The sequence below is a fragment of the Poecilia mexicana genome, unplaced genomic scaffold (genome assembly GCF_051168715.1).
Source record: "Poecilia mexicana isolate PSO_F unplaced genomic scaffold, ASM5116871v1 scaffold_3, whole genome shotgun sequence".
Classification (NCBI taxonomy): Eukaryota; Metazoa; Chordata; class Actinopteri; order Cyprinodontiformes; family Poeciliidae; genus Poecilia; species Poecilia mexicana.
In genome coordinates this window covers 18001448-18029239 of record NW_028263372.1, presented here as the reverse complement: position 1 = coordinate 18029239, position 27792 = coordinate 18001448, and the positions used below count along the sequence as shown (strand labels likewise).

The 27792-nt window shown below is 38.5% G+C and overlaps 1 protein-coding gene across 3 annotated transcripts; it reads left to right on the top strand.

Annotated features, from left to right (window-relative positions):
• mybpc3 (myosin binding protein C3) lies at positions 1–27657 on the top strand. 3 transcript variants are annotated; one of them, XM_088004254.1, is made up of 33 exons: positions 1–353; positions 3921–4190; positions 5433–5555; positions 5826–5903; positions 6387–6535; positions 6872–6989; positions 7070–7118; positions 7641–7679; positions 9936–9995; positions 10116–10118; positions 11549–11721; positions 11810–11942; positions 12070–12072; positions 12159–12283; positions 12361–12466; positions 12838–13004; positions 14120–14285; positions 14393–14499; positions 14595–14624; positions 14710–14849; positions 15246–15317; positions 17170–17329; positions 17419–17523; positions 18971–19159; positions 21618–21752; positions 21960–22127; positions 22812–22900; positions 23668–23863; positions 23950–24089; positions 25346–25505; positions 25602–25738; positions 26622–26808; positions 27277–27657. In XM_088004254.1, the coding sequence occupies exons 1-33, from the start codon at positions 329–331 to the stop codon at positions 27315–27317; spliced, it is 3843 nt and encodes a 1280-aa protein (XP_087860380.1). In that variant the 5' UTR covers positions 1–328; the 3' UTR covers positions 27318–27657. The 3 variants fall into 3 exon arrangements, with proteins under 3 accessions (XP_087860380.1, XP_087860381.1, XP_087860382.1); XM_088004255.1 differs by lacking the exon at positions 7641–7679 and having other exon boundaries at positions 2–353; XM_088004256.1 differs by lacking the exons at positions 3921–4190; positions 7641–7679 and having other exon boundaries at positions 8–353.
• Positions 27658–27792: the final 135 nt, after the last annotated feature.

Below are 27792 nucleotides of genomic sequence, written 5' to 3'. Positions count from 1 at the left end.
TATATCCCCTGTGCCACGTCCCTTCCTCACACTCTCAAGGCCTATCATTCAGCTGAGGTGGTGTGGAAAGGATAGTCGAAATATAGCTCAAGGTCAGGCGTGACCAGGGTTGGGTGGTGGTGGGAGCCAGGTCATTGCTCTGATGGAGAAACAGTGCGTGTGTTCTTTTTTCTTTTTTTTTTTTTCTTCTTCATACTCTGTTAGGTCTGAGGTGGAAAATGGCTGATGGAGTGGGCTGGGTTTGGAAACAAGACCACTATTAAAAGCTGAGGCTTGACCCCAGGAGCAAACTGAGCAGCACTGCAGAAGAGAGAGGATATCGTTCAGGATGCCAGAACCGGCCAAAAAAACAGGTATGTTTCTTCATTTAGCTGCTCAACTTACAACTTAACGTCTTACCTCACATTACGTCTGCTCTTGCTACAGTCACACCAAATGTATGTTTTTTTTTTTTTTTTTAGGATATTAAACGAAAAAGGAAAACTATTTCAAAGCACTAAACATTTTGAAAATATTTGCATGAATTGGATAAAGAATGAGACAAATATAAAACTGCATCATAAGCAAAACATAAATGAGTTCAAACTTAAAGGCACTGACAATACAAAGAGTAAAACACAACAAGTGTAACGTCTACATTATAATTTTAGTTTTGCGAATTACATTTGTTTCTTTTGTTTCATAATTCATACTGCTGGTTTTAAGATGTAACGGTGCTCAGGTGGGAGCCAAAGGAAGCAGGTGCAATAATGTGCCGCCACGTTCAAAATGCTTTCAGCAGGAAACAAGTCGGTCACTACAGGAACTCTTGTCAACGCGCCCCCAGGTGGAGGCTTCGTATGAGATGAACTCCACACACTTGTCACATTTCTGACATGGCTGCATACACAAAATGATCCAGAGATCCAAAACCCCCCAACAGGATTCCAGCCTGACAAATGATAACCACAGTTTCCCCTTTGAGGGCGAGGATGAGCTGCTTGTTTGTGCTATCGGATGGCACAGTGGTGTCCAAATGGCTCACTTGTGTGTGGTAAGACCTGCAGTGTGAAGCATTTGAGCAGCACAGAAACTGTTTGGATCATCTTGAGCCTGTAGTTATACTAATAGCTGTTATTAACACCCTGCGGCCTGTGTGATGCAGAAATCATTTGACAAGCAAAGCTAAATAAGGAATCCACCTGTTTTTTTTGTTTTGTTGTTTTTTTTTTTAAACAATATTTATTGAGTTTCTTTTATGCTAGAGAAATACACCCACATTTACAAACTTAGGGAACATATTGATATTTTTCTCATGACCACATTAACTTAAAGTGTCTGTGATGTGAATAATTAGGCACAACATCCTGGGCATCATGTTTTCACAGGATGGTACAAGAAAAAAGAAAGAAAAAAGTTTTAGCTTCCTTCGCCGGTCAACTGTTACTATGGTTCCCATGTTGTACCCAGTATAATTCCTATAAGAAAATATGATTATAAACATTGTCTGGGTAAAGATGCCGGCACACACACCCACACTCTCTGTGTCTCAGTCATTGTGACTGCCTCGTTTCTTTCAGATTGCCCCAGGGCAGCTGTGGCTACTTGTAGCAGCTGACCTTCAGCATGTGAATGGGTGGAAGACTGACCAAATATAGCGAAAAGCACTTTCTAGTCCTTTGGACTAGGTAAGAAGTTATGCAAGTAAATGCCATGTACCATTTATTTAACTCTGAACAGGAATAATACAAAACACAGCTGAAGACTACTAAGGCATTTATTATATTTGCAAAAACCGTATGAATTCAAAATTAATGCAGATTCTTTAAAACACTGTTATTTTATGTTAATCTGAAATTATTTTTCCAGTGTATAACTTAGAAAAAAAAACAACTAAAATCCCCCATCTGCAAATATGAAAAATAGGGAATTAATCTGCAGATGATGAGGTCTCATAGCAAGTTAATAAACAGAAATGGCTTTAAGTATGCCTGGTCAAAGTGCATTACAATTCCAACTCTACAATGAAATTCATGGAAAGATAACGTGCAGTGGAAAGTATTTTTGACAACCCCTGTGGAAACCAAACTAGACATCCTTGAACACGGCTTGTGTCAGAGGCTTCTTAAGAAGTGTGTATCTCTATGACATGCGAGTAACAAAACAGCGACACAGGGAGAACATGTGACGCAAGTAACCTCGAATACGGAGAGGGAATGTGGTGTGTTGTACCATCCAAAGCCACGATTGCACAGTTTGTAAGATGCCTTTAAGCACGCATGTGGATCTGTGGAACACACCAGTGAAATTTACGACACTTGTCAGGTTGGAGATATTTTGAAAGATAAAAGAGACACTATGGTGTGTAGTGGTTTGAATTACTCCATTACAGAAAGATCCACCCAACCATCCATTCATCCACTGGAGTTTAGGTTCCTACTTTTTAGATGATAACACCCTAATATGATGTGATGGCTGGAAATCATCAAAAAATAATTACTGTTTTATTAATATGCCTTGCTTGAAAATGACAGTCTTATACAGTTGTATTTTATTTTATTTTTTTATTAATTTATTTGTCTGATTTTATTCTTTTCGTATTTACTGTTTGGTCCACATTGTACTCCTATGCTGAATTGTCCCACATTTAAATCTGTAAATAGCATCTGTATCTATGTAACGGCGCATACGTACAGCTCAGGATTCCAGGCACACCATGCTGTGTGTTAAACACCTCCAGCGTCAGAGCGTTCAGTCGCACTATTTTTAGACCCCTTTTAAAGACGACAACTGTTTGCCAGCAACAACTTTTCCAAACAGGGACAAAGCAGGAACTTTAACAGATGGCGTATTACGCAGGCACAGTGAGAAGACCTTTACAAGGAAATATCATTGTCAGGGTATCATTCTTTCTGTAGGTCGCTAACGACACTTAGCATTGCAATTGATTCTCTAACATCAGTTTTTTTTAATATAATGCGTTTCTGATATTTCATAGCTTCCTATTTTGATTTATGACTCACAATCAAAAGTATTCAGTTGGATTTCTGAAACGTGGGATGGAAATCAAGACGGTTTGCACGTGTGTGGGTGTTTGTGCAAGCAGAATTAATTAGTTCTTTTAAATAGGAATAAACCAGGAGGAACTAATATGAAAACTGGTCACTAAACTGGATATGAAACTACAACAAAGGCAAAGATAACAACAATGTAGAGATCTGACAAAGAGAAATGCTGCAACAAATCTAGAGAGAAATTCAAGACGACAGATGTAAGAAAAATAAGATGGACGTTCTGATGTGAACATTTCATTCTTCACATTCTTCAGCACTAAAGCAAGAAAGACCTTTTTTTTTGCATCAACAACGCCCCTTTGTTTGACACCACACGAGAATAAAAAAAAAGTTCTGTCTCTGTAATATTTTGAGACCAAGCTGTAAGAATGTCTAAACCAGGACCATAAGAACAAAATTAAGTTAGGAGTGGACATTGTTACACCCCGAGCAAGGCAGCAAGAAGAGAGAGAATTTTCTTCTTGTAGCCCAGGGAGAGCGATGTAAATGTTTTTAAGAATGTGCAACCTTTCACTAGCAACCCAAAATAAACCCTAAAGTGTGCAGGCAGATTTAGGTCACTTTAATAGGACGTAACACTTGATGTATTGTTTTGAACAACTAGACATGCACATTTTTTTATTCTGTTGTTTATAATGAGGCCTTTCGTTCATTGACTCCTACGACGGCTCTGAAGCTCTTAATCTCAGCTTCCCCCCTGCGAAACGAGATCAACATAAAAGGAAGCTCAATATCTCTTTGGCATTGACACAACGATTGATTAATCACCACTCAGCAAAAGAACGAAGAGCTGAGCTCCCTGATCGAAGAGATCGCACTCACTTTCTTTACGCTTCAGAGAGTGTACTTTGACTCCAATGTTTTTAGTTTCAGCATTTTCCAAGAAACCAAAGACTCAGGAGGCAGAGGAGGGATCCTGTGTGGTTTTTGAGGCCGAGACAGAGAAGTCTGAAGCTAAAGTGAAATGGCAGTGCAACTCAAAGGACATCGCCAGCGGCAATAAATATGCAATCACGGCAGCTGGAAACAAGCACTCCCTCACCATAAAACACATCACCGTGGAAGATGCCAATGTCTATGCTGTGATTGCTGGTGGTTCGAAGGTCAAGTTTGAGCTGCGGGTCGTATCAAAGCCAGGTGGGAGACTTTGATGCTGCAGCTGTGCATTTGAAGCCTCTGATCACTCATCCACAGCTCGTGTAGTCGTCACCGAACACAAAGCACAGCACTCAATTTAGAAAACCACTGAGGCAGTAAACACTTGATGCACTGCATGCGCTTGATGTTACCATGATTCTACATCCTCTGATCAAATCTCTGAAACAGCCTGAAGTGGTTTTTTTGTTGTTGTTGGCTTTTGAAGAGTTAGTAGAACATGTTGAGAAATTAACAACTTTTTCCTCCACTGAAGCTTTTCAATCAAAAAATTAAAAGCCAAGCTTTGATCAGAGTGGAAGCTGCAAACTTTCTAAAAAAAAAAAAAAAAAAAAAAAAAATGGTAGCTCAAAAACTGGGTTTAGAACTAGGAGGAAATGGAGCAGCACTCACCTGTCGAAAAAAAAAAACTAAAACATTCAAAATCGGAGCTTTGCTTTACACCATAATGAAACAATTAATTTGCAGTTTTGAGAAACAACTTAGGCCTAAAGTTAAAACAGTACTTCTTTAACACGCCACGTGTTTTTAAATAGTTGATTATCCTTATTCATTGTACATAAAAACACAAATTTCAAAGTGAAGAAACCAGATGTGCTAGTAATAATAGCTTTTTCTTCCAGATGAAAGTAATAAACTAATGATGAGTGTTTTCCTCACGTTACTCCGCTGTTCATTAAAATATCTGTGGTTTGAGAAAATGCTCCTAAAGTGTTTATTTTCCCATTTGTTTAAAAAATTCCTTAAACGTTCCCAACAGCCCTTTCCCAAGTGCCAATTGTGTTTCATTTCCTCCAGGATATTAGCACTGCATTTTCCCAGGTTTTGCTTAGTGTCACTGACTAACATTGCACCAGTGCACTGTCACTGTAACGTACTTAGGATGTTTATATTTTATAAGACGAATGCAAATGTTATGAAGAAAACCAGCTGCCGCCACGCTCGCTCTTCCTGCACGGTGACCTGGACACCAGCACATTATTTCCTCATGAGTAACCGCCACTCAACAGGCCCTGAGCACCGTCATGACAGGCCACTGATAACATGTGGAAAAGTTAGCCTGCCACTTAGATAATATAAGTCATAAGAAATATTTAGAACTTAAATGTTCAGCGCAGCATATTTGCCGGATAAATACTCACTTCCCAGGCAGAATGTTTACTTTCACTGCTTTTTATCTCTTTTGCTGTGCTTTTGATGCCACCAAAAATAAAATCGACGCAGAGGTTCCAGCTGAGGCCCCTGCTGGTGAAACTGGGAAAGCTGACCAGGGTTCGGTTCCACCTCCTGCAGCTTCCACGCAGGGAGAAACCTCTGCTGCAAAACCCGACGCTCAGCCAGCTGAGGGTGCGTTGCTGGGTAACCATCATCAGGCTCCCATTGCATTTTACACTGAAACATTTCACACGTTTTCAGATTTCTATGTAAAAGACTTTCTTCATATTTGAGTGCAAAAATAGTGTATGTTCTTATATACGAAAACAAAACTCATTTGTTTGTTTATTTCCAGCAACTTTAACATCTTCTTAAAATATAGACTGAATTAGTCGCAGTTTGCTCATTTCTAATTTCCTTTCACTTCGTTTGTTAATTAACTTGAGCTGGATTTTTCTTTAGATGCTCACCCTCCAGACACCAGACAGGACTTGACTGGACTCTTTACAGAGAAACCTCAGTGTGGAGAAGTCACTGTGGGTGAGTGGATGTGATGCACCAGACTTCGTTTTGAAGGAAAGCTTACTTCAGTGTTTCGTGTTTTTAGTTTAACCAAGTAAAAAAAGTTCAATATGGACGTAGAAAAACAGAAATAGAAGAAATAGACAGATGCTGGTCTCTCATTGAAGTGTTGCCAGTGTTTCAGTCCAATTACTGAATCAGACATGCTAAATTAAATTGCTGTAAAAGAGACAGACCAGTGTTGTATTTCTAATTCGTTGAAAACCAATATAACATAATATGAACTCAAATTTCTCATTACTTTTCATTCCCTCTTCTTTACATTTCCACATCTTCACCCAGCAGCATTAAGAAATGACAGAACACATTACTATAAGTAGAAATAATAATAAATAATAATAATAATAATAATAATAATAATAATAATAATAATAATAATAATAATATAAAAAAATGCTGCTAACTTTCAGAATGCTGTATCTGTATTTTTCTTGTACGAAGGTGAAAATATCACATTTGTGGCTAAAGTAAATGCTGAATCACTTCTGAAGAAACCCAGCGTGAAATGGTTCAAAGGGAAGTGGATGGACTTGGCCAGCAAGTCTGGAAAACACCTGCAGCTGAAGGAAACTTACGACCGCAACACCAAGGTAAACTGAAGGCATACAAAGAAACACGCTGATTGTTCATCATTTCAGTGTTGATTGGTCTTATTTGTTAACATTTATTAGTTGTAAGAATTTGTTGAAAACAAGTATAAAACTACTAGAGGCAACATATTTGTAAACTCTGTACTTTTTTTTTTTTTTTTTTTGCCAAAGTTAGGCAAGCTCTTTCTTCAGACACATGTGCTAATCACATTTTGAACTGCATGTGGGACTCTGTATTAAAAAAGCAAAGTTGCAAAGTTTTTAGTTGTTTTGTTGAGTGATATAGTTCAGTATTTGTGTTGTTGCACCTTGTATCATCACCATCTGTCGTTTCAGGTGTACACATTTGAGATGCAAATCATTGCTGCTAAGCCTAACTTTGCTGGAGGTTACAGATGTGAAGTTTCATCCAAGGACAAGTTTGACAGCTGCAATTTTGACCTTGCCGTACATGGTGAGTGTTGTGCATGCTTTGCTTTCTATGTATTATGATTACAGATGTTTCGATCAGTTTGGGATCTGCTCTTGTTTCAGAGGCTCGAGCTCCTGAAGGTCTGGATATAAGAGCGGCTTTTAGACGCACGTAAGTGACTCAGAATGCATGAAACGTTTTTATTTACGTCAAATTACAAAGTTTGAATTAAGGATCTGCGGATCTTTTGCTGAGTTTGAGCTAATATTGTGTTCTAATGTTTGAAAAAAAATCATTTGATATTAATGCTTTGCTGGCTAAATGGAAAAAAAAATGTTTATGTCTTAATGTATTATGTATGATGTAAGAGAAAAAGAAGGATTTTGGCTTGAAGAGTAACACTGATTTTAAAGGAAAAATTAAGTTTTTTTTTTTTTTTAAGAAAATAACCAATGCTATGGTTGTCTAACCAGAAATTATTTCAGTGTCAAATAGCCCTTGCATAGGTGCTAGAAAGAATAGCTTCCTGCATGACTTTGTAGTTGTACTTGAAATCAACGCCAAGCAATAAGAAAAATATTTTCCTGCAGAATTCAAGTTAAGAGCTTCATATTAAGCAGCGCAAGTATAAAAATGCATTGGATTAATATCATAGTATGTGTGGTAAATAACTGAAAAATGCTAACTTATCAGGAGTGAAGGCGGTAAGAAGAGGAGTGGAACAGCAACAAGGTAGAGATTTGGTGCAACCACGGAGGCTCGTTGTCAAATTCTAAAGACTTGGATTGTTTAAAAACAGAGAAATCTGGACCAGGAATAGAGGCTGTCGCTCTCTTTCACGGACTGATTAGTCTCTGCGTTCAAGCCAAACAATCCGATGTTTTGGATTTCACAGCCGCCAGTTGACCGAGTTTTGAGACTGACCACAGGAGGAAGATCAACAGAGAGCTAAACCCAGAAGTTAAATACCAAAATTAACATGGTGTTAACCTTTAACTTTATGATTTGGTCTTCCATCCATTAAATAGCTTGCAGCAGCACATGTCAGCTTCTTCTGATCCCCTCCTGAGTCTCAATCAAAACAGCCGAGCCAGCTGCCCAAGCAGCCATGTGGCCGAGTGAGATTTGACGGTGGTGTTATTGTATTGAAAGTGCAGGATGTGCTAAGACATTCAGGCTTTTCAGCAGCAGACCACCTCCAGGGGGGCGGGGGGGTTGCTTGCCTCACAGAGGAAGTGCAGCTACAGTGTGTTGTAACTTCACCACACAGAGCAGAGACTCACCTTCACGTGCTGTTGGGTCAGAGGTTGGAGATTATCTCGTCTATGCCTCTGTTTTTTTTAATCTTTCATCCCACTGATAAGAAACAAACACACGCTGCGGTTGCCTGCTTTGCTTCACGACGACTGTTTTGTTTTGTCATTGCTTGGATTATGGCTGCAGCTTGGTGAGATGGTTTTGTGCTTTTAGGATGTGTAGAAGGTCTTGCTACATATCGCATCTTTTATGTCATGTTTTTCTCCCTACTGCCTTTTTTCCTTTCTTCGCTAGGCATCATGTGACCTCCCAAAGGAACAATCACCTACTGCAAGACATGACCAAATCATGAGTTGTTAGCAGCTGATGCTGATGAGTAAAGACAGGGTTCCCACACATTTTCCACTTCTAAATTCCAGCTGTGTGCAAACTCATTTTAAAGGCTCCAAGATTGTGCATAAAAAGCCCATTTATAAACCCAAACAGCGTGCATGTAAGACAGCAATATTTCAAGGTCGTCTTGTTTTGATCCTGTTTCATATTTAATATCTTGTGACATAGAAATATTCAGATCTCAAGCTTATTTAGCAGTGATAACATTCCTATCTTTCGTTGACCTCCTTTCTCATGAGCTTATTAAATTTAGATAATTACATCTTAAGCTTTTTGTCGTAACAGTTCAGTTACCTCAAGATATCAAAACACCAAGCTTGTTTTGTTCTGACAATAGTTTTACTATTATGGTAACATGACGTATTACGATTTAATGCTTTTTTGTTTTTACCGCCGTTCACTTATTCAATTAACTGGAATTGTCACACAGAAAGTTTCATTATCACACAATACTGAGACCCCCCAACTTAATTTGGTCATGGAAACAGTTTTCATTATATTATTATCTTAAAACACAGAGATGTTTAATTTGGCAATTGCTCCTCATTTGTTTAACCCATGGGCTTGCGAAGACTGAGGAAAACGTAGAGGACTGTGGCAAATGATACGAATTTCACGTGTGTGGGGTCGGTGGACCCCATTTCTAGACACAAGGGTTAAATATTTAGCTCTTCATCTTATTTACATGATATTTCAAAATCTCATTTTATCAAGATAACTGTATCTCAAACTTTAGTAACAGTATCATGATTTTTAATTATCTTGAGGTAACATGACATCATTTTGAACCAATGTTGAGAAAACTACTGCTTAAGGGTTTTGTTGTTTTAACAGTTTAAGTTTTTTTCTGTAAGATAAGAAGGCTGTTCTATTGTTTTGTTATTTTGAAATATCACAGCTAAAATTCACTCTTGAAGAAATGGATTATTACATTAGCCCAGCAATCAATACATTGAGCTTGGCAGCTGGTTCAGTCTTCAGGAGGAAACTGTTTCCCATTGAAGTTCAAACATGTTGCTGTATGTCATTTCATTCTTTTCCATACTCATCCAGACTGGTAAAAGTTTAAAAGTAAACTCTATACTTTGTCATTCTTCTGAAGCATTTTCAAACCATTGAGTTGGGAGCGACTTGTGACTGCAAAACCAACACCCAAAACCATTGTGTGTATCTCTGATAGAACAAAACCACACATGGCTTTTTTAATTTTGCATAAAGCAAATGCAATATAAAGTGTTTCATTAGAAGGCAACATCTGCAGTGACACGTTTCTGTTCTTTGGAGAATCTAAATGATTAAGCCATATGCTACACTGTTGATGCTTTTTGATGTCTGCAGTAGCACAGATGGTAAAGACGATTCAGGAGAGCTGGACTTCAGTGCCTTATTAAAAAAGAGGTGAGAAAATAAACATTTTAAAAAGTTCTACTAAGAACAATGGTGACTTTTTTTCACTTTCATAAAAATGCCTGATATTTTTTGTTTTTTTATTCTTTCTGGGTGATCCTCTGTCCACAGAGAGTAAGTCATTTCTACAATTGCAAACTATATAAGTAACCTATAGGAAACAAACTTATGATCACTAATAACAATTTCACTTAATCTCTCTTATGACAGTCAGTCCATATAAAAAAATCTTAACATTATATTATCATAATAATGAAATCGTTGCAAAATAAAAGCAACGTTAAACCTACTTGTTGCATGACGTTAGCATGGCGTTAGCATGCGTTTGAGGTCCGACTCATGTTATTTGATCCCTAAATGTTCAGCAGTTTGCTGAAGTGGAAAGGGAACCTCTTCATTCCTAATTACATAATATCTGCATTTTTCTTAATTCTCATAATGGTGCTTTTGTTTTCAAATATTCTCTGCACGAGTGAGAGCCTGCTGACATTTTCAGAGGTTGGGAATCATTTTTTTTTTTTTAATATAAAAGTAATTCACTGCAAAAAAAAAAAAAGAAATGACTTTTGAGGACGGGACAATTTCTTAAGATTCTGTGAGCTTCATCCTGTGGTGTGAAAAACTACTATGTTATCTACTTTTATTTCAGTCTTTAGAGACTTTATTTGGACCAGAGGTGAAATATTTGGGATTTGACTCCCCATACATTTGAGAATTACTTTAGCTTGGGAAAAATTACTTTTTCTGGTAATTAATTCTGGTAAATCTGATTTTCTTCTTAAATGTATTACTCTTAATCAGTCTTTGGCTGCTGCTGTTGCTGTCACAGAGTATGTGGCTAAATATGCTGTGGTTTTAGTCATGCTGTCCTTGGGGATAGTGAACCTTCAGTCTTGCGGATGTCATTCTATCGAGACCTGGAGAAGGGTGACATTTGTAAAGAGCACAATACCTCCACAGCATATCAGGACCAGCTGGTTCAAGGTTATGCTATGCTTCGTGCACAAAACACAGCACTGCATTGGAGTTGACCGTCTTGTGCAGCTGGAACCTTTCATGCAATGTTTGCCAGCCCTCACATTCCCATCACTTCCAACTCTGTGCCACTGTGACAACTGTTAATTCCCCACGATTCGACCACCCATGTAAAGCTGTAATGGGATCCATGTCTGGGTTTAGTGACCTTCACTCACTACTGACGAACTCTTGAGAAACACCTTGATAAAACTCCAGATCGTTGGCGATGCCATCATTTCTCCCCTCTGGTGCTTGTTCTGAACATGTCAGCTCCTTGCAAACCGCAATCATATTGACATTTTTCTATTATTTCTAAGTTTTTAGCATATTTTTTAACCATAATATTTTTAAATATTGAAGCTGATTTATCATTTTAATGTATTTTGGACAAAAAAATAATACAACTTAGATTAACATAAGCAGCCCAAATCTAATTAGTCTTTTCAGGTGTAGCTTTTTGTTCATGATTTACATTTCAAAGTCTTTGCTTCGTGCCTGATTTTAACAGCGTTACCCGATTGTCTCAGGTCCATCAAACCGGCACACATGAACACAGATCCTGATGTTGACGTGTGGAACATCCTCAGTCACGCTCCCCCTTCAGAATATGAAAAGATTGCTTTCCAGCACGGCATCACCGACCTGAGAGGGATGCTCAAGAGACTTAAGAAGATGAAGAAGGAAGAAAAGAAGAGTGAAGGCCAGTATGCCGGGATTAAAACAGGCATTGCTTCATCTGAACCTGCAAAAACTTGAAAGGCTGATTTTCATTTGCCATTTATATTTAGCATTCCTCAAAAAGCTGGATCCTGCATACCAGGTGTTAAAGGGCCATAAAATAAAGCTGGGAGTCGAGGTTGCCAATGAAGATGTGGAGGTGAAGTGGTTTAAGAATGGACAAGAAATCCAAAAGTCTGGAAGGTTTGAACTTACTTGCATATAATAAGGACGTTCTGCCCCCATGCATCACTATGTACTTAACTATGAATATTCACTTCTCTCCCCTGCATCTGGATCATAATGACCTATCCTTTCAATACATCTTCAGCAAGTAAGTATCTTCTGAGTTTTGTTGAAAAATTGATATAAAACAATGCCATCTCTTTGAGCTACGAAAATATTCTTGCTTTCCAAAAGGTATATCTTTGAGAGCGTTGGAAACATGCGCTACCTTACCATTAACCACTGCTCCTTAGCGGATGATGCAGCTTACACATGTGTCATTGGAGAGGAGAAATGCACAACAGAGCTCTTCGTTAAAGGTAATAAACAGTCAGAAGCAGTTTGGACCAAACCAACACGCAATTAACTTTATGTTTCTCGTCTGTTTTGTCTTTAGAGCCTCCTGTTACAATCGTAAAAAATCTGGAGGATCAGATGGTGATGAAGGGCGAGCGGGTAGAGTTAGAGTGCGAAGTATCAGAAGAAGGAGCCAATGTGAAATGGTGAGATGTTATTCTCTACACTACGGTTTTAGTAGTTTAAGCTTCATGCTAATGAATCATGGCTAAAAAGTAAAAAAAAAAAACCATGTTAATCATAATTGCCAAAATAAAATCTATTTTCCCACTAAAGGTGTAATGATAAAAACCATATTATCCAAAAGCAGACAGAAATGTTTACACAATCATATCAGATGAGATTTATTTCAGTATGCCTAACTTTCATAAACAATAAATGTAAATGTCAGAGGTCTTGAGTTAAAATGGCTACATTGTAAATGGATAAAGGGAAACAAAACACCGAAGAAGCTCAAAGATACCTCAAACACAGTGAACTGACATTATTAGTGAATGGTAATGTATTTCTTGTCCAGGGAGAAAGACGGGGTTGAACTGACCAGAGATGAATCCCTGAAATATCGCTTCAAGAAAGATGGCTGCAAGCATGTGCTGATCATTAACGAAGCCACCAAAGAAGACGGTGGACACTACAAGGTCAAAACAAATGGAGGAGAGTCTGTAGCTGAACTGCTGGTGCAGGGTGAGAGTTACACTTTGGCCGTTTCTTCTGTCAGTGATGAATTGTCCAAATACACATCTCATCACAGCTAGGCCAGTAGCCGTGCAGCCTTGTCATTCTTGGCAGGTTGACACTGTGTAGCTTGCGTAGATCCGCACAGGTTCCGGCACCAGGAGCATGTCAGCTAAAGTTAGAAGACGTACATGTGTATCACCTGAAAGGCAGAGCTCCATTCAGTACGTGCTGGTTCTCTTTCTCGGTTTTGAGTTGTTGGATTGGAAGTGAAAAGGAAGAATGTGACCTCATTTACTGACATTTTATCCCAGTCAGTGATTCAGATGTTAAGTTTCCATCCTCCATTAAAACAATGTTTTAATGTTTTAAACCTCCAGATACAAATATGCTCCATCTAGTTCCACCCATGACTTCAGTTAATCTCTTAAAATACATATCCTCCTTTTAAACTTAAAACAACTTTGAATACATGCATGACTTCATAAATATTTTCACATTTTTTGTTTTCCTTAAAGTCAAATTTTAGTCCAGTTGTTGCACTGCGGATAGCTTTTCCCTTATATTCCTGACTTAAATCTGTTCTGATGTCCCAGGAGGTTTTGTGTATAATTTGAAGCCCAGTAGCTGCTCCTGCTGTTTATATGCCTTGTTAATTAAACTCTAACCTGCCAAGAATGACCAGCTGCTACACTGAAACAAGGATCAACACCTCAGTCCACAGCAGAGTTTCTATTATAGCACCATTCCCACCATATCTGTTTATTCTGCCTGGGCAGTGTGCTGACTAGCGTAGCCTTTGAATTTTACAGTGGACAATATCGCCCATGCATATTTTATTATGATATGCAGAAATAATCTAGAGCTCCTGCATGTGTTTTTCAGGAGGTACCCATTTTATTTTTCTTCACAAGTCATACACACTTCCTCTCTTATCTCCGTCACATTGCTGTATTATAGAAAACGATGCTTCATGCTGGACCTTTATTATCACGCCACTCCTCAAATGGTATCCCTGTAACTTTTTCCATCAAAAGTGTAAAGCCCATGATGATTTTAATTCTGAGCTCCTAGGGCTTGTATTTTTTTTTTGTTTTGTTTTTTTTTTTTTTCTGACTGCACAGAGAAAGAACTGGAGATCTACCAGAGCATTGCGGACCTCACGGTAAAGGCAAAGGATCAGGCGGTGTTCAAATGCGAAGTGTCGGATGAGAATGTGAAGGGAACTTGGTACAAGAACGGTGTTGAAGTCAAACCCAATGCCAGGACAAACATCTCTCATATTGGAAGGTGATGACACTAAATTTGCTAAATTATGCATGTGAGGTAACATGTACATGTTATGTAATTGGTTCCCGTGTCCAATGACATGATTTTCTAAATGTTTAAACACACAGAATCCACAAACTGACCATTGATGAAGTGAAACCTGAAGATGAGGGAGATTATACTTTTGTGCCAGACGGATATGCTTTCAACCTTTCAGCTAAACTCAATTTCTTGGGTAATTATTTTTTAAGCTTGGAAACTTCAAAGTCATCATTTGATCCTCACAAGCCAAACGTTTAAAGAATTTCTCCTTTATATTTGATCTTTCAGAGGTGAAGATTGATTTTGTGCCTCGCCAAGGTACACAACTGCAAACTTACAGTCTTGCACAGCAAAGAAAAATGAAAGTCAGACCCCATTATAACCATATGCATTACTTTTGAAGATCCTCCCAAGATCCACCTTGACTGCATGGGCCGCACTTCTGATTCAACAATCATAGTGGTGGCTGGAAACAAACTGCGTCTGGATGTCCCCATAACTGGAGATCCTGCTCCCACAGTGATCTGGACCAAAGGAGAGAAGGTAAAAGAGATATCACACCTGGTGTTGTTAATATTCTGACAGGAGCCATCTGTCCAGAGAGCTGTAGGTAAGAGCTGGCATCTGCTGAGAAAGCAGTTTGTCATTCTACAATCCTGCAATTTAATATGCAAACAAGAAAGCCCAAGCGGGTTCTAACATATTTACTATAAGCTCAAAGGATGCTAATCGCTTTTAAAAACAGTTGTATTTTCATGTATTTGTTTTTGCAACAAGCATGCTGTGCCCCACTAATGTCAGGGAAACTAATGCATTGGCTTTTTTTTTTTTTACCCAGCAGAGTGCTACTATTATCTAAAAGCAATAATCTTAGGTGAATCAGAGGTTTCTCACCCTCCCTGTTATCAGCTTTTACTGCTTTGCTGTCCTTAACTGTAGGCTAGTTCTGTAAAACCTGGTGGGGAAGAAAAAGAAGGGCACTCAGCCTGTTGGACTCTAAATGATGGAGAGGTAAGTGCATGATTATATATCTATATCTATATTTTGTTTTGACTTATTTGGTACAAGTTTGCATGACGCCAGCATTCAGCTTCAATATTGATAGTCTCTTTGAAAAAAAAAACAAAGGAATCAAATTTTCAATAAAAGTTTTAATGCAAGAAAGATGTTAGTTATGAGAAAATCCATTACATGTGAATTAGTTAACCTTTTATGTTTATAATATTTCATTAAAACCAATTTTAAATTTGACACCAGGCTCCTCACAATCTAAGGAGAATATTTCTCACCAGTTAAGAAAAAAGTGTTTTTTTTTTCCATACAACTATATAATTGTCATCTTTTTTATGTTAAATAAGTCATCTCATTTATGTATATTTTTAATGTAAAAATGATTTTCATCTCTTGACTTTAATTCTAATTTGTTGTGTTCATCAAGATGGTTGAATGATTTTTCTATTTTGTACATGTGATCAATGGAAGTACTTGATGATGATGCTAAACTGAAAATATAAAAAGCTGGAAAAGTAAACAAGTTAAAACTGAGCCTTGTGGGCTGCCATAGAGAATTTCTTCTTTTCAATTATTAAATAAATATTTATTGAAAAATCCTAATATTTCATGTGAAATATAATGAAAGCAGGCTAAAACCTGGGCTTGTTCAACAATAAGTAATAATAAAAAAACTTCTTAATATTATTTCAGTTTTTGCTTTTGTGGTTTAAATTGTTTATGACATAGCTTTTTTGAAAATTGGATTCCTGTTATCTCACCAGTAATACACAGGAAGAAAACCCCATCATTGTTGTAAACAGCTAGCTTTGGGAATGCTATAAAATTGTACTAAGACCCTAAAGAACTGTTTCAACACTACCACTTTGCTGTTTAAGTATGACAAATATTATAAAAGTACATCTAAAATATAGATGGTATTTTTATGTTTTTGTTCAGTGTTATGCACCAGTCAAAGAGCATGATACCAACAGCATGAATTATCTTTGATTAAGGTAAGCTTGTGTACTGAAGCCTCTCAGGCAAAGATGACAGGAGACTGAACAGTAAGTATGCTTTACAAAGTGGCCTTATATAGTAACAAAATGGGGGGAAAAAAAGTTTAATTATGTTTTATATTTATTAAAATACCTTAAAATCTTATCTTAACACATGTTCCTGTTGTCCAACACTGATCTAAAGAAGTCAGTGATTGGAAAGTTTGATGAAGAGGTTTTTGTTTGTTTGTTTTTGGTTCATTTTGTCAGCTTCATCATGACAGGACTGGAAAATGTGAATGAATAACAGTCAAACTACTGACATAAATACTCTGAATCTGTGCTTAAATTAGTTTTAGAATATGAAAGTTGGGTGGCACCATGGTACAGTTGTTAGCAATGTTGCCTTGCAGCAAAAAGCTACTGGGTTCGAATCCAACCCTGGTGTCTTTCTGGATGGAGTTTGCATGTGCGGGTTCTTTTTGGGTAGTCTCACTCCATGCCAAAAACGTGACTGCTAGGGTAACTGATCCAAGTTGTCCTAATTTGCCCTGGGATGGCCTGTCGACCAGACCATATCCTGCCTCTTGCCCAAATACTACTGGCAAAAGTCACCCTCCTACATCTCCCCAACCCACGCCTGCAATGATAAGCAAGTATAGATGATTGAGGAATTGCATAGTCACTTTTACCAAGTGGCTCACCTCTGTCCACCTCTTTGACAATATCCAAAAATCCTTACTTAAGCACATGAGCCTCCGCTCAAGCAAGTTGTAGTTAGTTAGTTGTTTGCCAACTGTTTTATATAAAAGTATTACACCACAACGTCAGGCCTGGGTTTTTGCAAAATGAGTTGACTCATTTTTAATGATTAGGTCATCACAGAAGGAGACGGCAGGGTCCACGTGGAATCCACCAAAGGTCACTGCATCTTCACCATCGAGGGTGCAGAGAGACAGGATGAGGGGATCTACTCTGTCGTCGTTCGAAACCCAGCAGGGGAAGACACAGCTGATATCAGTGTCAAGGTTGTTGGTAAGACAAAGATACTCTGCTCCTTGATAAAGACAAAATGAACTTTTAGAACAAACATGTTCTAACTACGTTACTGTATTACCACATAGATGTTCCAGATCCTCCCCAGGCTCCTAAAATCCTCAGCGTTGGGGAGGATTCCTGCATTGTTCAGTGGGAGCCCCCTCTTTTCAATGGCGGAGATCCAATCATTGGTAACAACACTACTAAATTGTTGAAATTGGCCAGTTTATGTAATAAATTTTATTCCATGTCATTTCAATACATTTTGGAAAGAGACTTCCAATATATACCTATATACCTCTTTTTCTCCTGATACTAAGCAGAAAATTTTGTTTTTCTTCATACTTTAAGTATTAAGGTTGAAAGAAACACATTGCAAATCTTTTTTTTTTTTTTTTTTCATAAAAAATATTTCTTTGAGTTTTTCAAATGTCTCTTACACTGGACATCTGGTCTTGCTTACAATTTGTCTTTACTTAATGAGCTTTTAAAACTGATAAATTCCATTCATTTCCATTTTCTAAATGATTAAAACAGATTCCTACTTTTTAAAATTCATGTTTTGAAGAAATTGCATGAAGAAGTGCTCTTTGCACTTCTTCACGACGTCACATCCGCATGAGCGAAATACAGCTTTCTTGCTTCTGCTTTGAGTTACCATGACAGCTAGGAAAGACAAAGTCGTATTTCAGAAGCAAATAAAGCAATACCAAACATTGTTGTCTTCTAAATACAACTGGCTCTTAAGTTTTCATGGATTTCCAAGCGATCCTGAATTAAGAAGACGGTGGCTTGTAAATATTTGTCACGGACAAGTTAAAGCTAACGCTGCGCACAGCAAAGTTTGCAAATGAGCCGTCCCTGCGTTATTTCAGTGGAATCACTTCTGTACTCAGCCTGGAAGAGCAAGTGTATGGGAACAAGTGAGCAGACCACAGCCAGACAGCCGAGCAATTAATCCACCTGTGCCTACTAGCATAAGCTAAAGTTAATGTTAGCCATAAAGTTTAAAGAAAGTAAACCTAACCTTCGTATCCATGAATACATAATGAGGCATCTCAAAACCTTTCTCCAGCTTGTTTGTTGTAGCTTTGGTTCCCGCCTTACAATACGATGTACATCGTTAATTGTTAGCTTGGACAAGCCCTGCAAGCACTCGGTGTAAAATGCCATTTTCAATAGACCGGAAGTGATCGGCTGCTTTTCCCTGAATACGGAAGCAGACGTGCAACGAACCCTGTGTATGTCTAAAACACAGGTAAACATCAACATACTGTTACAAAATATATTTCATTTAGGATATTTTTTTGATTAACATGCATTCTCTAAAGTAGACAGTGGCCCATAGCTGAGATCTTTTCGTCTGGAGTCGTTTTTGATGAGGGCTGTTATTTTTACGCTGTATTTTTCTGGCACCTTTATTTCTGAAGATGCTTTTGCTAAGACTTTTCATTCTGATGCCATTTAGTCAGACATCTGATGGCTTTTTGTCTACGGTCTCACATGTGAGGCTGTTTGTGCTAATGTTACACCATAATGGACCAATCCATCAAAGTCATTTTTGCTCAAAAAATGGGTGTAGTAAAATGTATTTGTCTGTATAGACAGGAATATAATGTGCTGCTCTTGAATGCTAAGGTTATGTCGTGGAAAGGAAGAAACTGAGGAGCTACAGGTGGATGCGACTGAACTTTGACCCATACCCTGAAACAACCTTTGAGGCCAAGCGCATGATTGAAGGCATGCCATACGAGATGCGAGTCTATGCCGTCAACAGCATTGGCATGTCACATCACAGTCCAGCCTCCCAACCATTCGTGCCAGTCGGTGAGTGTTTATTAGGAATCTCACACCAAGTAAATTTCTTTTATTCAAATTACCTCATGTGTTTACTAAATGTTGTTTGTTGTTGGAAGGCTGTCGTAAAGACAATTTGATTAAGACAGGAGGAACGAAAGAGATTTCTCCAAATGTCATACAATGGTTTTAGAAATCTTGTGTGTTGCTGCAACAATATTTGCTGTGGTTAGATCAGACTCAGTTTAGTCCATGAGATGTTTTCTTTAGGTTACAGAGTTTACTCACTCGTGGTTATGAGAAGATGTTTATTTGTGTTACAAGAATACGGCCTCGTTTGTCTTAGCAACATCACACAGAGTGTTTGTGTACCCAATAGAGGAATTAACACTGTGGTGTAATGTTAACATTTCTGTCACTAATTCTAAGAGAACTACTAAAATCATGAAGCTTTAGCATGCATATGATTTCAGCTTACTCTCAGTTCCTCCTGAAATCCCTTGGTAATTTGAGTCATCATGGTGTATATGTTTATATTTGCACAGTATGGACAGTTAAAGACTCTTTATGTTGCAAGGCAGATTCAACCAGGGGCTTGTGGTTGAAAGGCTGTCTATATCCATCTGTATGAGAGCAGTGCCATTTATAATCGTACCTATCAAAATATTACTGAAATTTTATTTTAAGATGTGTAATCTGAGTAACTCCTTATTCAGAATCAGTCCAAGATTATTTTGGTTACTAAAGTAAAGACAGCGAAAAGACAAAAGGGATTGTTAGAGACAATGAGAAGATGAACTCAGAAAACAGACAACGAAACACACGGCAGACTTGATAAGCAGCCATACAGTCACTGGAAAAATGATAAAACTTTAGCTTCCCAATGTAGCAGAGAAGAAGCCAGTGGAGGATTTGATGCTTGTGGAAGCAGAAGAAGAAACCAACAGAGCCAAGAGCTCTTTAACTCCTGCAGCCAGGGGATTATCACCAGCAGCACCCCCTGCAGAGTTGGCCTTCTTTCTGGAGGTGGGAGATCCAGCTGACAATGAGGAGCCAGCAGGAGGGAGTGCATGTTTTCCTACAGAGAAGGAAACCGTGGTCTCCGAGGAATCTGCTGCAGACAACATGTTTGCAGAAGGAATTATTATCTTTAGGTGTAGTTTTGTCTTGTTGCTTTCATATTCAACCTGCCAAAGAATACAGGAGTGTTTGTGTTTTAAAATCCAGATGATAGTGATATTAAAATGTGAGCTGAACTACAAGAACATTCTTTCCATCTGAGTTTTATAGGTGATGGTGCCGGTTAAGGTTGTTGTGGTTCGTCAAGGACTTGATTATGTATCGAGCAGCGCATAAAAACAGCTTTCAGGTCATTGTATCCCACTCTGCCTGTCTAGATCGGCTCTGCTGACAGAACAATAAAACTTTGAAAACAACAAAAGAATCAGTTGATGCTAAGTTGGCTTTATGAGCAGCTTCCAGAAACATGCGAAGCTCAATTTAGCAATCTATCACATGCGTTGTCTGTTTCCCTATCAATAATGCACTTTCATCTGTTGCGTTTTGCCCAAATAAGAGGCCAAGCTGTTTCAAAGGGATGTAACAGTGGTTTGCTTTTGGCACCTCTGCAGTTAGAACATTGCGTGGGTTGTAACCAATGAACCAAGGTCTTTTTATGCACATCAAAATCATGTCATTTTATCCCCACTAGACACGTAGCACAGCAGGCACTTAGACCTCAGTCTGACAGTGAACTGCAGGTCAGACAGAGAGCTCATATTTCTCTGCATGAAAGAAGGCGCCACTCACAGGCTTACAGGGTAACAGACTGTTAGATAACTGGTGTCCCATTTAAAAACAGGCTGGCTGAATCCACCCGCTGTGTGTAACCAGTGACTCGTTAACAGAGATGAAGATCATGTAAGTCAGTCGACACTTATGACTTTCACAGGTGCCCCTTTTTCAGTGGTTTTAATTTTAGACATATAAAGACATCAGTGGCCACGTCTGGTGTAAATTCAAGCTGCCTCATTTGCTCTCATTTTTACTTGCATTTGTCTCTCTGATCACATTCAGTTTGAAAATAAAAACCAATATCCAAAAACGTACGCAACATCAAAATCATCAGACACCAAAAAGAAGAAATAACGATGACGCATTTGCAGTTTGTTCACCAATGCTGCCATTTATTTATTCATTAGAATTACTGAAACAAAGTTACGCTTTGTGTTGCACGCTCACCGGGTCACACATGCACGTTAAGGCAACGCTTTAGTCTTCAGTTCTCCTGTTCATTTTGATGTAAATAGCAAATAAGTAAATTCCAGTAAATTCAAGGGAGATTCAGACATTCAAACATGCCTGAATGCTCTGCAGGCACGTTAGTGGCGTCGATCAAGCTCGTCCACTTGTTTAGGTGTTCATTTAGTGCCTTTAATTCTTTAACCGCCTAAGCAGGCTCTTTATCTACCCTCTGCCGCTCTCTCAGCGCCTACTAGCGAGCCCATTGGACTGCACGTTGAAGACATCAGCGACACTTCTATCACACTGAAGTGGCGAGCTCCGGAGAGGATCGGCGCTGCTAAGCTCGAGGGCTATGGGGTCGAGTACTGCAAGGAAGGCAGTAAGTGCTGCCACCTGCATGCTTCTGATAAGGGCAGCTTATTTTAGAGTTTATCTCCAGAATGGAATACTTGCAGCAAAATGGCGCATGAGCTGCACAACTTCTTCCGCTCATGTTCATTAATAATATTTACCTATCTTAGCTGTTAAATAGCAATGCATACATGACAATTATGTGACTTTGACTTGTATTCCTCTACGGTGGCAGCTGATGAATGGATTCCAGCCATCCAGGGTCTGACAGAGAGACCATCAATGACTATCAAGAACCTGACCACAGGAGACAAACTGCTGTTCAGAGTGCGGGCCTACAACATGGCCGGGCCCAGTTCTCCGGCCGTTCTGGCGCAGCCTGTGACTATCAGGGAGATCATGCGTGAGTATTTCTACAGCTGATTCTTGTGACATCCCCGCTAAGGCCTATTCAGTTTCTCATTTTGCTTCACGTAAGCGTAGTAACCAGGAATCTGTGAGGTGTTTGAGTTCTCCAGGGAGAAATTTAATCATTTCCAACGTCTTCCAAAGCCTCAGTATATTTGTTTTGTTTTTTTCTGCTCACTTTCTCTTTATTTACACAGCTACGGATACATTTGCTGAGCACAGCCTTCCATCCGTGTTGATATTTTTATTGTGACTTACCAGACCTTTTCCTTTTCAATTAACTACTTGACTAATTTCAGAGATTTTTTTCTTGTTTTTTTAATCCCATTGGTTAGGTGGACCTTTGGAAAAACAAAGGTACCAGTCTGATAGCCTTAAAAATGCAGTGCACAATATTATAAATGAGATATGAGGATTATCCATAATCAATAATGAAGTTTTTTCTTTTTTTACTGTAGAGAATAGAATTTAGTTTTTCAGCTTTTACTCCCATATATTCAAACAGATGTTTGAGATTACTGATGTGTTAAAATTAGGTAAAGAATAAACAGCAGTGACTGTTTTAGGGTACTTGTCTATTTTCAATTTTTCACTTAAATTTCATTTTAAAGATCCTCCGATGACCCTCACAGGTTTTCTAAAAATGTCCTACTGCCCACTTTGGTCTTGTTTTCTACAGAGCGCCCAAAGATTTGGCTTCCACGAAATCTCCGACAAACCCTCATCAAGAAAGTTGGAGAAACTGTTAACGTTTTGATCCCGTTCCAGGTGATTTACATTTTAATTTTACTATTATGTTCAAAAAACACAGTAAATACCTCCAGACAGCTAGTAAAGACAATAGGAGTCATTGTCTAGTGTTATGATAAACTCTAGAGTCTAGATAATGTAATATTAGCTTGTGCTAATGACTTACTATATATGTATTGCACATTATTGTGTGGGACACGCTATGTTTCATTGTATATGTTATGAACATTGACATTGCACATTGTGAACTTTACATTTTAGAGTGGTGTACAGCACTGAGATAAAAAAATAAATAAATAAAAAAATAGTCCCTGAATTCGGTGGTCCCTGCTGGAGGCTTGCAAGAAAGGTTGCAGGCTGATTGCAGTCTTTCATGATGCGTTCTGTCTTTATGAGACAGCTGGGGGGTGTAATTGTCCCAGATTGCTGAGAGTAATGTTCCAATGATCGTCTGAGCCCCCTTACTTCCATTTTCCAGAGCTCTCTTCCCCTGAGCAGAGCAGCTGTCACACCGGGATGTGATACACCTCATGATGGTTCAATCCTCAGAACACCTATAGAAACTCCCTTCATTCTTTAACAGTTGCAACAAAGCAACGTTTTAGATCCAATTTCTAAACCTTGCATGAGACTAGTATTTTGTTTTAACCAAACAACTACCACTTATTAGGAGTCATTGTTCTGTCGGCCTTTGTTAAATAATATTGTAATCGTGACACTTAGTTAAATGTCATTTAAAGCTTTACATTGTTGCATTTTGAGCTCAGTCTTGCCTTTGTCTGCAGGGTAAACCCAGGCCAAAGGTTACTTGGAGTAAAGACGGTCAACCTCTGGACCCCTCAATCGCAAGCGTGAGGAACAGCGATTTCGATTCGATCTTCTTCATCCGAAAGACGGAGAGAAAGCACTCAGGGCAGTACGATCTCAAAGTGCAGATTGAGAACGTGGAAGACACAGCAAAAATCACGCTGCAGATTGTTGGTGAGTTGGACTGCATTCAAAGTTTAGCCGGGCTGAATTTCTGTAATTATTCCGTAGTCATTATAAAACAATTATTGTCCCCGTAGATCTCCCAGGGCCACCAGAGGCCCTGAAGATCGCCGATGTGTGGGGGTTTAATGTGGCCCTGGAATGGAAGCAACCAAAGGACAATGGCAACTGTGAAATAACTGGCTACACCGTTCAGAAAGCTGACAAGAAGACCATGGTGAGAATCTGTGCTCTTTGTTATAATGACCGGGTTGAAAACATCAGAGTAAAGTTGAAATTAATATTTAGTTGTATTTTAATTAGATCGGCAAAGCATAAAACTTTTGTGTGTTCCTTACTCACATGATGTTTTCCTGTTATTTATACCATGAATTTATTTTGTTGTGTCAGATGAATGAACAAAAATGTCATTTATTTATTTGTTTGTTTGTCATAAAGGATATCTCTGATCTTGCAGAGCCACCTGGTAATTAATATGCTAAAATGTACAATAATTTTGGAGGTTTAAAATCTAGCTCACATGTAATTGTGACAAAGAGTCTCAATAGCGGGAAAACAAACACTAACAGGAAATGGTCATATTATTAAGACACCTAACACAAACAAAACTAACAAGTGTTCTGTAGCTCGGCTTTAGGTATTATTAGAAAAGAAACATAAAAAAAGACTCAGGTAGCAACAGAAAAAGAGAAAGGACAGACTGACACTCAGATACTATTTAAATAGAAAAAAACTACCACTTACTTCCTCACAGAAAAAGGATGAGAAAGAGGAACAGAGAGAGAGGCATTTATTCTTCAATTATCCAATGCTGAGCATGCTGTCCACTTTGTCCACCAGTAATGATGAACCAGTTGGCAACCCACTCCTACTGCCACCGTCCTCCACCTCAAGCTGCCAAGAATGTCATGTTACCCAGGAATGTCCTAATCTCATCCTCTCAGCCTTGACCCGGTCTAGATAGTCTGTGCAGTGACGCAGAGACATTGTTCGCCAGCCAGCATGGCGGTCAGCTCGCGTTTCACCGCAGTCATTATCAGATCAAATTAATTTTACTTGCAACACAATGAGCTTTTAGGTGGTGGTCATCATGTTACCAATAAGTCTACCTGGTTCATGTCAGAGAGAAAAGCACTGAGGTCAAACGTGCTTTAAGGTTGCCTCGTATCCTGTTTCTATCCTGCATCTAAGAAATAGCCCGCACCAAAACGCCTTCGGTTTCTGCTACAATATGAAGACAAGTGGAAGTTTTTCCCACATTTTTCAATAGGGTTAAGATATACTTTTGTCTTCTTCCGATTTCTCTTACTTTTGTTAGTTCAGTAGAAGAGAAGAAGAACAAAAATAAAGCACATTTGAAGCAATGCATCTCTAAAATTGCACATGCAAAGGACAGACAGATAAGAAGTGATGTTTTGGACTTATTTAGTTTCATCAAACCTCATTGAAGTGTTTTATGTGATTCACATAAAGGAGTGGTTCACAGTCCATGATCACTACAGACGAACACACTGCGTGGTGTCCGACCTCATCATGGGGAATGAGTACATCTTCCGAGTGTTTTCCATCAACCTGGTGGGCCTCAGCCCGGAGCCACTCACCACAAAGGACAGCGTGTTCATCCAGAAATCAGGTCGGCTCTGTCTTATAACTCGGGGAAAATGATAGGAAGTACAAGGAGAACGCGATAGAAGAAAAAAAGTTGCCTAATCTTTGTGTGTCTCGGCAGGCATCGACTACAAATCTCCCACATACAGGGAGCATGACTTCTCAGAGGCTCCCAAGTTCACACATCCTTTAGTGAACCGATCGATAATAGCAGGATACAACGCCACCCTCAGCTGTGCTGTGCGAGGAATACCAAAGGTATGCGTCTTCAAATTAGTTCACGAAAACTCAGGTTCTGTATTTGATAAAAAAAGGATGTTGGTAATTTAATTTGAATTAATCTACTGTTTGAGATTAAGGACACAACAGAAGTAATCTCTGGGTGCTTTATGAGACAATCAGATTCAATGCATATACATATGAAAAAAGAAAAAAAACCTGTTAATTTTGATTCAGTCAAATTCACTTTAAATAAAATCCTGTCAAATACAGACTTAAATCAAATCTAACCAATCACAATTGGATTCAGTATGTAGCAAAAAGAGCAGTTTATCTAAGGAGATCAGCAGCTATTTTGGTGCTAAACTTTGAGGAAATAAATATACAACAGCACAGAGCGAGGAGTATTTTTTTATGGATAGAAAAACAACTAAAATAAAAAACAATTACAAAAATATTGTCGTTTTAGATTCAGGACACTGAAGTCAATATCTGTTATGTCTAGCAGTAGCTTAAGGCCTAGTTCATACCTGCTGGTGTGTAAATTTCTTCATCTGTACCCATCCAGTAGGGTTTGCTAGGGATTTCTACGGCTATCTGGTCCAAATACTTCATCTTCCACAGCTTCCTGTTAAAGACATGATTAAAATATTTGACAAACTTTTAGTTTTGACACTGAAACACCAAAACTACCCAATTCAAGGCCCGGATTAACTATGAAGACCAAACAATTTTTAATCAAAATAACTTAAATTTGGCAACAGAAAAATATCTTAACAAATAGAAGTAATAATAGATTAATAAATTACGATCTAATTAAGGCGAATTTACAACCAAACATAATCTGCAGTTAGATTGGACCAATGATGGCTCAAAGTATAAAAATGTCACATGACTGTAATGCTTTGTTCTGCCCCATTAGCCCAAAGTGACCTGGTACAAAAACAAAATGGACATCTCCAATGAAGCCAAGTATCGCATGCTGTCAAAGCAAGGTATTCTGACGCTGGAGATCCGTAAGCCATGTCCCTTCGACGGCGGCGTCTACATGTGCAAAGCTGTCAACGACAAGGGCGAGGACGTGGTGGAGTGCAAACTGGAGGTCCGACGTAAGTGGCTTGCTGGTTTCCATCCATGCAACGGTAACCTGTTTTATTTTTACAGAGTAATAGAATTTTGGTAACTTTCTCCAGAAAATAAAATATTTATAGTCATATATGAATTATTAGAGTATCTGCAGCATCCTGTCTCAAATTTCCACATTACGAAAAACATGATTAAAGTTCTCGCAGGTCGTAGGGATGGGGTTAGGGCTTGCAAAAAATGATCTGTAAAGGAAAGCTGAATATTCTCAAATGTACTATACTAAATATACCAGTTGGTTAATTTCTCTCCAAATCACCAAAAGTAACTTAATGCAGGTTTAATCCGTAAATGTCCATTCTTTTTTAACACAAAGGAGCAAAGGAACAATCAGTGTAAAATTGCTGATTGTTCATTTTTGCAGTTTTCTTTGTCATCTCATACAATGCTAATATATTTTAATAAGTTAATGCATATTTATTTCTGATTTGCAGCTCAGATTGCTAAAGAAGAAAAGAAAGAGGCCAGTAAATGAGAGTTTTGTCTTTGAACGAAGAGGCGATGAATCGATCTTCAGCAGGATAACGCCTGAGAACCACAAAATGCTTAAGTTACATCCCTAAAAGTGCTTAATCAATAATATCTTTGTCCTTTTTCATCCGCCGACATTTTGGGTTTCTTTCAGTGACAGAATCGGCACACTAATGTGTTACTTTGAAAGTAAGTCATAGTTTTATCAGAGTAGTTGCTGCTCTTTTCAAGCTACAAGGATTGTGATTTCTGTGTTTGAAAAGCATATATGACTGATAATAAATATCAAGTGTTGGATGATGATGTCTGGATCAGTGTGTGGATAAAACCATAAAAAAACCCAACTTGACTGCTGTTTTACTTAGTTGTGATTGAACGATTCACCTTGCATAAAGGAATTTTGGGCTCTTGCAAATCATCAGTGAACGTGTGAGGTGTCCTCCTTACGCCGCGCAGCAGGATGCGTGTGATGGAAAGAA